At 35.1% G+C, this 13,515-nt stretch overlaps 1 protein-coding gene and 1 pseudogene across 1 annotated transcript; both read left to right on the top strand.

Moving 5' to 3' along the window:
• The first annotated feature begins 1,731 nt into the window (after positions 1–1,731).
• On the top strand, positions 1,732–7,476 carry LOC105637354 (GABA transporter 1). Its single transcript, XM_012220799.4, has 7 exons — positions 1,732–1,932; positions 2,587–2,817; positions 5,290–5,387; positions 5,505–5,691; positions 5,927–6,054; positions 6,138–6,371; positions 6,898–7,476. Exons 1-7 carry the CDS (start codon positions 1,830–1,832, stop codon positions 7,276–7,278), a joined length of 1,362 nt encoding a protein of 453 aa, XP_012076189.1. The 5' UTR covers positions 1,732–1,829; the 3' UTR covers positions 7,279–7,476.
• A 260-nt stretch (positions 7,477–7,736) lies between these two features.
• Positions 7,737–12,252, top strand: LOC149498890 (uncharacterized; annotated as a pseudogene).
• The last annotated feature ends 1,263 nt before the right edge of the window (positions 12,253–13,515 follow it).

Below are 13,515 nucleotides of genomic sequence, written 5' to 3'. Positions count from 1 at the left end.
AAAATGGTGTTTTGATATCTAAAGCTAATTTCAAATTTGAGGTCTTGCCCTTCGATTGGTAGCCTCCTTTAGCGTAATCCTTCGCTCCTTCTGCAAGACCAACCAAAGACCAGTCGATTAGATCCTCCCTTTGTCGCTAATAGCTTTGCAAGCCACTGTCTTCGTCAGTGAAGGGGTTAATGAAGTATTGGAGCAAGGAGATGGAGGTGTCTAGTGATTGGCAGGGCTGGTGAGCTTGGTGAAAGGTGGCGTGTGCTTTTTAATTTTAATTTTTTAGTCCACGTCAGGAAAGGAGAGGGGTGTTTTAGTACTTTCCTTTCAAATTAACGGCAAAATACCCTATTTTTGGATGGAATGACCTTTTAATTAAACGGAGTTAAATGTCAGGGATGAGTTATATATTACATAAAATGTGAAGGACTGCTTAAATAATTATGGTAAAGCTGAGGGACGAAATAATTATTTTCCCATTAATCAATGTTTATCTCTTGATCTGTAGATTGGATGGATCTATGGTTCTGTTATAGAAGATATACTTAATGCATGTTTAAAGGGTCCACTACTATATAATCTTTGAGGTCGTCTAAACCAAGTGCTTTGATGGGCCTTTAAGCTAATACTTGACCTAACCTCACTCAAGCTTAAACCTAATCCTAAGTTAATCCCTTTCATGGTATGGCCTGCATGCTACGTCAGATGCGCAGGCAGAATTCCTCTACCGCTAGCCAATGTTGAACAAGTAGCTCTAGTTGGACTAAACCGGAGACTCAAATGCAATGTGGATGCTGCGATTTTTGAAGAAGCAAGCAAATTGTATGCGGTAATATTATGTCATTTTCAGGGTCTTTTTTATTTGTGCCATCCCAGGTTCTCTTGTATGTAATTCTGGCCCAAAGAGAGGTGCTTTCATAGCTATGTCAAGAGACTTATGTTTACATGGGTTCGATAATACTTTGTCAGATTGTAAAAAATTATTGTATTTAGACAATGGATGGGTTGTCCATTGGATTAGACATCGAGCAAATATAGTAGCTCATAGTATAGTTACGCTGCTATTCATCGTACTAGGCAAACTATTTAGAAAGAGCCTCCAAATTATATTTCTGATTTATTATTTTCATGTTACTGGTTTTTTTTTTTTTTTTTTTCACTTAGCATTAATCATTAAGATCTTAAAATTGATACAGGACGAACAAAATTTGCTCATCACTGTTAGTTGAATCTTTTTTTCTCCTGAACTTCAATTAAATTCGGTTTGAGTATTATAGGTCCCATATAACGGCCGATTCTAAATTTTTACATCTAAAGCTCAAATTTAAACCCTTTAATAAAGTGAGAGTTTCAACCATTTTATCCCAATTTTCTATTTAATGTTTGGATGTTAATGCTAAGTTGTTCCTAGTTTTTTATAATAATATTTTCATATTCCAATTTGGTATTTATTACTAACCAAAACGTGTAGGCTATTGGACATACATGTAGAGAAACTGTATTAATGTCAATTTTATAATTTTTTTTGTCTCAAAATATCCACAAATATTATATATACAATATAGCAAGTTGGAATGTTAAGTAGTATTTTGTCTTATTGAAGGGTTGTTGTTATTAGAGAGAGGGAAAGTCCATATGTGGACAGATCAGTGAACAAATCATTAAAGTCAGTTCTTTGACTTTTCTTTACTAAATTCATATATATATTATTAATTATTGTTTAAAGGGTGGTATATATATTTTTCTTCTTTTCAATTCTAATAATTTCGCTCACCTTTTTCCTCTGCTTTCTCTTCTTCTTATAAACTATTCCTTTGCTGAGAGGGAAAGCCAGAGAGATGGGAACTGTGTCAGTGAACGGTGAGGAAGATATTGGGAAGTTTCCACAACAAGAAGCAAAAGAGCTTGATGCTGGCGCTCTTTTTGTTCTCAAATCCAAAGGTATCATACTTTCTTTCTCTTTTCTTTTATGATCATCTTCTTTAAAGACAGTTCAACAAAAATGAAAAGGAAAAAAAAAGTTTTTGAACTTCGATTACTGACAAAAAAAAAAAAAATTATGAATATAATCTTTTTGCTCAATTTGTATCATTTCCTTTTTTTTTTTTTTTGAAGAAAAATATTTTTTTGTTAGAATTAAAATTCTCTTTCAGCCATCACTATATATAATTAGTTGTGTATCTCACCTCGAACTATCATTATTATCATCCACACATTTTTCATGACTTTATGTTTCTATTTTTGTCAATTGATGGGAAATGAAAAGCACAAGTGAATAGTTTTTAACTTTTAAGCATATTTTTAAACTAGTTTTAAAATAATATTAAGCATAATCACATTCCAAAACTCTTGTAGTTTTGTAAACAACCCTTCTCTTTGTCTTTTTCTTTTTCTTTTTCCTTTTCCTTTTGGTATTATAGATGAACCACTCTTTTCTTTTGTTATTAAATATTGAAAATAATTAATTTTGCCATCGCATACTAATTATATATTACAGTAACATCATTACTGAGAGATATGGGGATTGAGATGTTTCATTTTTAGCAATTAATTTAGTATTATTAAAATAATATTTTACCAATTTAATTAATGTAGGATCGTGGCTTCACTGTGGATACCACTTGACAACATCAATAGTGGCTCCACCTCTTCTAAGCCTCCCATATGCTTTCACATTTCTGGGTTGGGGAGCTGGAATATCATGTCTTGTTATTGGAGCTTTGGTCACTTTCTATTCCTATAACTTACTGTCTTTGGTTCTTGAACATCATGCTCTTTTGGGTAATCGCCAACTTCGCTTTAGAGACATGGCTAATCAAATCTTAGGTAAGACTGTATTATATATAACAAGAAAGACTTATTTACAATCGATATATGAGTTTATCTATACACTAAAATTAATTAAAATTAAATTTTTGGTTAAAATGGACATATTTATAAATATTCACTGAAAAAAAAAAAGATAAAAACTTTAACAACTTTTGAAAAATCTCGTCATTGATTGGTTTTTGTATATAGGTCGACTCATATACCGGGATGTAAGCAAGTCTCATCTTATATATAACACATTCTCTTTTCTCTTTTATTTAATTAAAATTTTTTATTCTTTATTTTCCTTTAGTTTTTAGTTGTTTCTTGTTTAGGTAGTTGCTAAGCATTCATCAACATCTAATAATATATAAAATAAAAATCATTGCCTTAAAATTAGGGCAAAAATATAAATTTCTAATTTTTTTTTTTAAAGATAATGAGTTCGAGCAATTATACCAAACTAAGAATATTCCTTAATTGAAATAAACATATGAATTTAATATGATACATGATATAAAAACTGCTCTGTGATATCATTTTCCGTCTAAAAAAATTATCCAGATTTCATTATAATTTGAACTTGTTTATAATTTTAGTATTCCAAATTTTTTATAAATGAGTTTTCCATAATGAGTTTTCTTGAAACACATGTCTGAAGTATTTTTGCAAGAAATAGATTAAAAGAATTATCCTACAATAAGCTACTAGCAAATAGATCTGGTTTCAGACACCAGTAATAAATATATATACGATTTGACAATAGATCCAGTTCGAATTCCCTATCCCAATACTAATAAAAAAAAAAAAAAATCTGCTTTCTTTATTGCAATGCCTAACAAATAATGAATGCCATTGTCCGTTAAGGTTGACGAGTACAATCTTTCAATAAATTGAGACATTGGTTTGGTCATAAATGGTCGAATTAGTCATGTCCTTTTTAGCACATTTTCCTTCAATTATATTTATAGGGTCCCTTCAACCAACTGCCTCAAATAATTAGTGCAAAATTGACATACTCCACTACTAGTTGTTCAATTATATTGGTCTCTCTACTCGGATACTCCAAAAATCAAATTTTGATAATTCAAAATGTTTTTAAGAACGTGTTTTTAAATTCGAGCTTCAAGCATAGAGTGCTTTTAAATATTCAGAAATAAACTTTTTTCTTTTTACGGTCTATCTGATGTAAATCCGGATTAATCGGGCTAGTGAATTTCTGATACTAGATAGAAAACTAAAAAAAAAAGGCAAAATTTTACATAAATTTAATTTGATTTAATTTGACTGATGCACCTTTTTACATAGATTGAAGGGGAAATTTTACTTATTATCTTGTGAAACATCTATTAATTAAAAATGATTTTTAAAAAGTAAGATTTATTAAAAATAAAAAATATACCGATATAATAAAAACTCTTAATTTTATACTGTATAACAAATATTCAACTGCTTAATTATTAACTAATTTTGTCAAAAAAAATTAATTATTAATTCAATTAAAATTTTTATAAAAAGATAAAATATGAAAAGGACTACAAAATTAGGTGTTCCCAACACATTATTAGCTTATAAAGTCATCTGCTTTACGTAATTAGAATACTGTTTTGGTGCGACTTTGACATATTTTAGGTAAATGAAGTATTGAATTTCAATTTTTCTTCTCCTTTTACACAATCATTCCTACCGTTTTTTTTATCCACAAATATAAATTATGTAAAATTATTGCATAATAATTAAATAATTATTTCACCTAAATTATAACTAAATATTTATTAATCTGATAAAATTATTATTTATCTCATATCGTTACATATTTATCATATTAAATATAAATAAGGGTAAATTTGAAAAACTCTTTATTAATTACTCCTACATAAAAAACATTTTCTTTAGGAGGGGTATATTCAAATCGACATATATCAATATAATAAAAGAAATTATTTTAAAATGATTTTTATTTGTGAATAGAAGGTGCACTGGTTAGGATATACAAAATGAAAATAGTTAAAAAGGAAGTAATCAGAAACACCTACCAGTCAACGATTTTGCTTGATTTTTTTTTTTTTTTTTTTTGACTCTTAAATTTAAAATTTAATATCGGCTGGTCGGCAGGTAAATTTTCCCAAAATTCGTTATTTTTTTATTTGTATATTATATGTATATCAAACTAGGATCCGTTTTTGAACTAAAAGCCAATTGAAATCAAATTCATCTAAATTAAATAAAGTCATGATTAATGGTTTTTTATTTCAAATTTGAAATTGAAAATATGTGTCTATGATTTTTTTTTTAATTTTCATTTCTAAAATCAAAACTAGCAGTTTCAGTTTGAAAATTTTATGATACTTATATTTTCACATAATAATGAAAACATTAGTGATTACCAAGAAAGCTAAATAGGTGAAAATTTTTTTAGCAAGTGCAAACTCTAATTTAATTGTTACATGTTACCATTTTCTTAATATTAAGATCAATTTTTTTTTGTAGGACCAAGGTGGGCCAAGTATTATGTGGGTCCAATTCAGTTCATGGTGTGTTATGGTGCTGTTGTTGCTTGTACACTTCTTGGAGGCCAATGCATGAAGGTAAAAATAGATTATGGTTACAAATAATATTCTTTTTTTTAAAATTTTTTTAAGTATCTAAAATAAAAAATTAATTTATACCCTTTTATTTATTTATTTATTTATTTTATAATGCAGGCAATTTACTTGCTATCAAATCCAAATGGGAGCATAAAGCTTTATGAGTTTGTGATAATATTTGGATGCTTAATGTTGATATTAGCTCAAATCCCATCTTTTCACTCTCTAAGACACATCAATTTGATATCCTTGCTTCTATGCCTAGCTTATAGTGCCTGTGCCACTGCTGGTTCTGTTCATATTGGTATGTGCATCAAAATATATCTTATTTTTATTTTTTTAAATCGAACCTTAAATCAATTTTAATTAATTAAAAATAAGTTATTTGAAATAATTGAGTATTCAAATTTATTTTTCAAGTAAAATTATAAGTTTAGTATTTCAACGATTAATTCTATGATAATATTAGTAATTTGTGTAAGTAATTTGAATTAAAAATTAAAATTTTAATTCTTAATTTAACTATTCTTTTTTCACAGGAAATTCATCAAAGGAACCAAAGGACTATTCTCTAAAAGGAGACACTCAAGACCGTGTTTTTGGATTCTGTAATGCAATTGCTATCATCGCGACAACATATGGCAATGGGATCATTCCAGAAATTCAGGTTTGAATAGTATGTAATATTATTATAATTAAAAGATAGATTTAATGTTTAATTTTTAATTTAAAAAATAAAAATGGTTGCAGGCAACCATAGCAGCACCAGTGAAAGGGAAGATGTTGAAGGGACTTGTTATATGTTACAGTGTAGTGACAGTGACATTCTTTAGTGTAGCCATTTCTGGATATTGGGCATTTGGAAACAAAGCTGAAGGTCTCATCCTTAGCAACTTTGTAACAAGTGGAAAGCCTTTGGTCCCTAAATGGTTCGTTTTGATGACCAACACCTTCACTATTCTCCAATTATCTGCTGTTGCTGTGGTAAGAATTCTCTCTTTATTAAGTTATCTAACTTGGGAATTTAATCAAATCGAGTCGTTCTAGCGCAGAACCTGACTATGTCCAACTCGATTTAGCTTATGAATAAGTAATTAATTTAATTAAGTCCAACTCGATTTAGAAAAACTTAATCGAGTCGTTCGCACCAACAAACTCAACCGAGCCAGCCTTAATTTAACTTTTTACCACAGGTCGATTCATGGAATCCATACATACATCGGGTTATAAAAAGAACTTGTTGGAATCCACTTGAAGAAAACCAATTAGATTGTGCTAGTTGCATCGTTTATCTAATTATAAGTCCTTTAGTTATTTTATTATATATTAATCCGCGTGAAACTCGTTTTTCGACAAATTTAACTTTGGATTTTCATTAAAAAATTACATAAATCTATCTATTATAAGGTTGAAATTATAAAATTGAAGCTACCCAAGTTCAAATTGGTTTCAATTTGAAACATTTTGAGAGATAAATATTAAATACTCATAATATATGGTGTGTTTACAGGTTTACTTGCAGCCAACAAATGAGGTGTTGGAAAGAACATTTGCAGACGCAAGGAGCAAAGAATTTTCGACGCGTAACGTTGTACCAAGAATAGTGTCAAGATCGTTGTCTGTGATCATATCAACTACAATAGCAGCAATGCTTCCATTTTTTGGAGACATAAATTCTTTGATTGGAGCATTTGGTTTCATGCCTCTTGATTTTATCTTGCCCGTTGTTTTCTTCAACTTGACGTTTAAGCCCTCCAAGAAGAGCCTTATTTTCTGGTTGAATACTACCATTGCAGTTGTTTTCTCTGCTTTAGGAGTTATTGCAGCAATTGCAGCAGTTAGACAAATGACTCTCGACGCTAAAACTTATCGCTTATTTGCTAATGTTTGACATTTTAGTATATTCAACTTTATAATTTTTTTTCCTGGATTATGTGTAAACAAAATTAATTATATAATTGTGTTAGCACTCCACCAAGAAGGTCTTCAAGGACTCATGTGATGAATAAGAAGTTTGAGGACTGAGTTGCTACTGCAAAACTATCTTTTTACTGCTGCAATTGTTTTTAATTAATTATTTTATGAATCAGTTTCATGTTGAATAAATCAGATATGCTGTTGAGATTGTTGCAGCATATTTGCCTATTTTCACTCAATTGTGCCGTTTGTGGCATTTAGAATAGGACTAGTTGGTTTATTTTCTCTCCTATTAAAATCCTTGTATCTACAGCAGAAGGATTATGAACAAAAATTATCAAACTTCTTAGACTAAATCTTTATTAACTCTGATTGGGACCTATCAATTGGTATCAGAGCCAATCTACCCCATTTCTTTTTCTCTTCCCAATTATGGCCACTAACAAAGAACGTATTGAATCTCTTGAAGCAGGGTTGGGACAACTTCAAGACACTGTGGGACGTATGGAAACTGGGGTTGCTGACAAATTGCAACGCCTGGAGGACATGATGTCAAAATTATCTGAAACAGTGTTGTCCAACCGAGATGGCAGTAGTAGCCACTCCGCTGAGCGTTCGAGCCAACCACAACACCATAGCAGAAATGACTCAACAGAAAGAGGAAGGCCAATGTTCTCCTCAAAATTGACTAAGCTTGAGTGTCTAAAGTACTCTGGCAATGGTCCAACAGAGTGGCTCACACGAGCCAAACAGTTTTTTGACTTCCAAGCTATACCAGCAGCTGAAAAGGTGTCTTTAGCCTCCTACCACATGCAGGGGGAAGCCAATGAGTGGTGGCAATGGATGCAAAAAACATACCAGGAAGAAGGCAAGGAAGTAACTTGGGAGATTTTTGAAGACGAGATGTGGGCGAGGTTTGGTCCGACCGATTGTGAGGACTTTGACGAATCTCTATCTAAAATTCGTCAAGCTCCTTGCGTGATTATCAGAAAGAATTCGAAAGGCTCGGCATCAAGGTTCGAGGATGGACCCAGAAAGCGCTAGTTGGTACCTTTATGGGCGGACTGAAATTTGAGATTGCAGATGGAATCCGTATGTTCAAACCTAAAACCTTGAAAGATGCAATCAGTTTGGCAAGAATGAGAGACGACCAGCTTTCTTGGCAGAAGCGAATCACTCGACCTAATTCAGCGACTCCTGCTTTATCCTCCACTTCGTCGCCAATTAAAAAAGACACTCCCATACGCCGATTAACTTGGGACCAAATGCAGAAACGACGTGCTCAAGGTGTAACGGCCCAGCCCATGTGTGATATTGTCCGCTCTGGGCCCTACGGCCCGCACGATTTTGTTCTTGGGGGAAATGGGAAACTTCCCAGGAGGTCACCCATCCTAGGATTTCCGTTAAGCGAGCACGCTTAACCCTGGAGTTCTTCCAACTCTCCAGCCATTTCACCACCAAAAGGCCTCACACATGTTTTAAACCGCCCACCTTAAGTACATCACTTCCCTCTCACACTTAACCGATGTGGGATTCGCCTAAGGTGAGTGCACTGTCACTACAGCCATCGCTCACAGCCACCGCTCATAGGCCACGGTGTGCGATGGGCTCTACTATGCATGATTGAAACGTGGTATGATGAGATTGATTTTGTTATTGTGAAGCTATGATCATATGCTAGGGTTATCATCCCTTACAAATAGGCGGACGCGCTTATTTGTGTGATGGGGTGGTGCTTTCATAGGCCACGATTGTGCGATGGGGGTGGCGCTAATATAGGCCACGATCAAATCTGCTTATGTTCATTCTGCATGAGTACGAGCCTTAACGAAAACGAAAATTTTATTGTTGCTATAACAGAATGAAGACATATTTGTATTTATAATCTTCTCATTGCTTTCAAAGTATTTGAATTAAATGAATGTGATTTCGGTATTTATAAAGTTGAGTAATTTAAGATTTACCTTGGCTATTCTTGTGAATTTAATTGTTGGTTCTTTAGCACCACTGAGTCTTCCACTTAGCGCGTTGATTTTTATCACGCGCAGGTTAGAAGCGGAGGGTGTTCTTCAAGACCAGAGGAGTAACATCAGAGTAGATATCACATTTTGGGTAGGATATTTTGTAAATGGTGATTTTTGGCATGTATATAAATATTGTGTTGTGGAGGTTGGATATAATAAGTTTATAATGTATTAAGAGTTATGATTATTTACGGAAATCCTAGGATGGGTGACCTCCTGGGAAGTTTCCCATTTCCCCCAAGAACAAAACCGTGCAGGCCGTAGGGCCCAGAGCGGACAATATCACACATGGGCTGGGCCGTTACACAAGGACTCTATTTTAATTGTGAAGATAAATTCACCCCAGGTCATCGCTGCAAAGGACCTCAGCTTCTGCTATTAGACGGTGGAGATGACAGCATAGATGACGAAGAGGATCAACCAGAAATCTCCCTTCACGCACTCTCTGGTTGGTCGACTCATAGAACCATGCGAGTGGTGGCGCAAATCGGCTCTCATACCTTCGTAGCTTTGATCGACAGTGGATCTACACATAATTTCATCAATGACAAAGTAGCTGATATACTACAATTGCCAGTCGTTCTTACCAAACCCTGCAACATCAAAGTCGCAAATGGAAAGTCACTAGAATGCCAGGGCCGATTCAATGATGTTCCTATCCACCTCCAAGGTATTCCATTTATTGTTACTCTGTATGCCTTACCTTTGAGTGGATTGGATATGGTTCTAGGGATTCAATGGCTGGAACAATTGGGAATGGTGGCTTGCAATTGACAACATCTTACGATGGAGTTTCAGTGGAACGATTGCACTTACAAATTGCAGGGATTGAAGACACCAGTTATCCAGCCAGCCTCTCTGCAAGCAATTTCCAAGGAAACAAGACATGGGAGTTCAGTTTTCGCCATTTGTACCAATACTGCCATGGGTACAGTGGAAATACACCCTGATCTGCAGTCACTCTTGGATCAGTACCAGGATGTGTTCAAAGAACCGATTCAATTACCTCCACCAAGAGAAATCGAGCACCACATCAATTTGAAGGTACTGAACCTGTCAATATACGGCCATACAAGTATGCCTACTTCTAGAAAGCTGAAATTGAGAAACAGGTGCATGATATGTTAGAATCTGGACTGATCAGATCTAGTATTAGTCCATTTTCATCTCCTGTTTTACTGGTGAAAAAGAAAGACGGGTCTTGGCGGTTTTGCACCGACTATAGAGCACTGAATTCAGTCATAATCAAAGATAGATTCCCTATCCCTACCATCGATGATATGCTGGATGAGCTCCATGGAGCTACTTACTTTACAAAATTAGAACTTTGGGCGGGATTCCATCAAGTTCGAGTTCATTCCACAGACATTCCAAAAACTGCCTTTCATACCCATAATGGACATTACGAATATTTAGTCATGCCCTTTGGCTTATGTAATGCTCCATCTACCTTTCAAGCAGTCATGAACTCAATTTTTCGCCCCTTCCTTCGAAAATTCGTCTTAGTCTTTTTTAACGATATTTTGATTTATAGCCCAAACTGGAATACCCATCTCGAACATGTCAAAACAGCCCTAGACACCTTGAGGCAGCACCAACTCTTTATAAAACTTAGCAAATGTGCTTTTGGCTCTCAAGAATAGGAGTACTTGGGTCATATTGTTACTCCTTATGGGGTTAAAGTGGATCAAACTAAAATTGTGGCTATGTTGAATTGGCCTACACCCACTAACATCACTGAATTACATGGATTTTTGGGACTTACAGGTTATTACAGGAAGTTCGTCTGCAATTATGGCCTCGTAGCTCAGCCGCTCACTAATCTTTTGAAGAAAGGGAATTTCCAATGGAATGAGGGAGCAGACATAGCCTTCCAACGGCTGAAAACGACAATGACAACCACTACCACCCTTGCTATACCAAATTTTAATGACACTTTTGTCATTGAGTGCGACGCTTCTGGTGAGGGCATCGGTGCAGTCCTAACACAGCAGGGCAGGCCGGTTGCATTCATGAGCAGAGCCTTGGGCAGCAGTAAACGATCTTGGTCCATTTATGCCAAAGAGATGTTGGCTATTGTACAGGCAGTCCAGACTTGGCGACCATATTTACTTGGCTGTAAATTTCTTATTTATACAGATCAACGCAGCCTCAAACACCTATTGGAGCAACGGGTGGTGACGCCTGAATAACAACAATGGGTTTCTAAGCTCCTTGGGTAAGATTATGAAATTTGTTACAGGCCGGGGAAAGAAAATGGAGCTGCTGACGCGCTATCTAGGGTTTCTGGCAGCCCAAGTCTAGACGCTTTGTTTGTTTCCCAAACTCAATTATGGGATACAATCCAAGATGAAGCCAAAACCCATCCTTATATGCTCAAGATTGGCAAGGAAGCTTCAACCAATTCTAGTAGCCCCTACAAGGGGCAGAATGGACTGATATGCTACAAAAATAGGGTTGTTGTACCCCCTCAATCTCCCATTATTCAGCAATTATTGTATGAGTTCCATAGTTCTCCTCTTGGCGGCCATTCTGGTGTTTTGAGAACATATAAAAGGCTGGCTCCGCAATTCTATTGGCCCTCAATGTATAAATCAGTGCAGAAGTATGTACCTGCTTGTGAGATTTGCCAACGTGTCAAAAGTGAGGCCTTATCTCTGGCCGGGTTGCTCCAACCTCTTCCAATTCCTTGCCAACTTTGGGATGACATTACTATGGATTTCATCGATGGATTGCCAACTTCACATGGTAAGAATTCTATTTTGGTTGTGGTTGACAGGCTGAGCAAATCAGCTCACTTCTTGGCGTTGACTCACCCATATTCAGCCAAGGTGGTGGCTGAAAAATTTGTTGAAAACATAGTCAAACTTCATGGAATGCCACGAATCATCATCTCTGACCGTGACCCAATATTTATCAGTTAATTTTGGCGTGAGTTTTTCAAAATGTTAGGGACACAGCTGAAGATGAGTTCCGCTTATCATCCACAAACAGACGGACAGACGGAGGTGGTTAATCGTTGTATTGAGCAGTATCTTCGCTGCTTTGTGTTTCAACAGCCTCGCCGATGGTATTCTTTTCTGCCTTGGGCAGAATATTGGTACAATACAACCTTCCATATATCCACAGGAATGACTCCCTTTCAAGCGTTATACGGGAGACTGCCACCTACCATTCCACGTTATCGTGAAGGTACAAGTTCTGTCAATGAAGTTGATCAAAATCTCCTTTCTAGAGATGCTTTACTCCTACAGCTGAAATCTAATCTTGCGGCTGCCAATAATAGAATGAAACAATATGCTGATGCAAAAAGGCATGATGTACAGTTTGCAGTTGGTGATTGGGTATTTTTAAAACTCCATCCCTATCGCCAACAGTCTGTGATTGCTCGACAGCATCAAAAGCTTGCTTGCAGATTTTATAGCCCATTTCAGATTGAGGAAAAAATCGGGCATGTAGCTTATAAACTTAAACTTCCAGCTGAGTCTCGCATCCATCCAGTTTTTCATGTGTCGCTTTTGAGAAAACGGGTTGGTGATACAGTTCTGACTTCTCAATCGCTGCCTCCAATTTTTGATGATGGTAAGCTGATTTTAGAACCTGAGGCTATATTGGATACACGCTGGATTAAGAGAGGGGCCAAATATGTTGAACAGAACTTAATTAAGTTGAAGAAATTGCTACCCGAAGATGCTTCTTGGGTCGACTCTAACTTCATCAAAGAGAACTATGCAAACCTTAACCTTGAGGACAAGGTTATTGTCCGAGGGGGCGGTAATGTTAGCACTCCACCAAGAAGGTCTTCAAGGACTCGTGTGATGAATAAGAAGTTTGAGGACTGAGTTGCTGCTGCAAAACTATCCTTTTACTGCTGCAATTGTTTTTAATTAATTATTTTATTAATCAGTTTCATGTTGAATAAATCATATATGTTGTTGAGATTGTTGCAGCATATTTGCCTACTTTCACTCAATTGTGCCGTTTGTGGCCTTTAGAATAGGACTAGTTGGTTTATTTTCTCTCCTATTAAAATCCTTGTATCTGCAGCAGAAGGATTATGAACAAAAATTATCAAACTTCTTAGACTAAATCTTTATTAACTCTGATTGGGACCTATCAAATTGATGTGTGAAATTTGTCATTTTTTTATTATTTAGTATTCCAACTATATTTTTTTTATAACTAAA

Source organism: Jatropha curcas, chromosome 1 (genome assembly GCF_041381405.1).
Source record: "Jatropha curcas cultivar XTBG-Jc1 chromosome 1, XTBG_Jcur_1.0, whole genome shotgun sequence".
NCBI classification, from domain to species: Eukaryota; Viridiplantae; Streptophyta; class Magnoliopsida; order Malpighiales; family Euphorbiaceae; genus Jatropha; species Jatropha curcas.
This window is presented reverse-complemented; position numbering and strand designations above follow the sequence as displayed.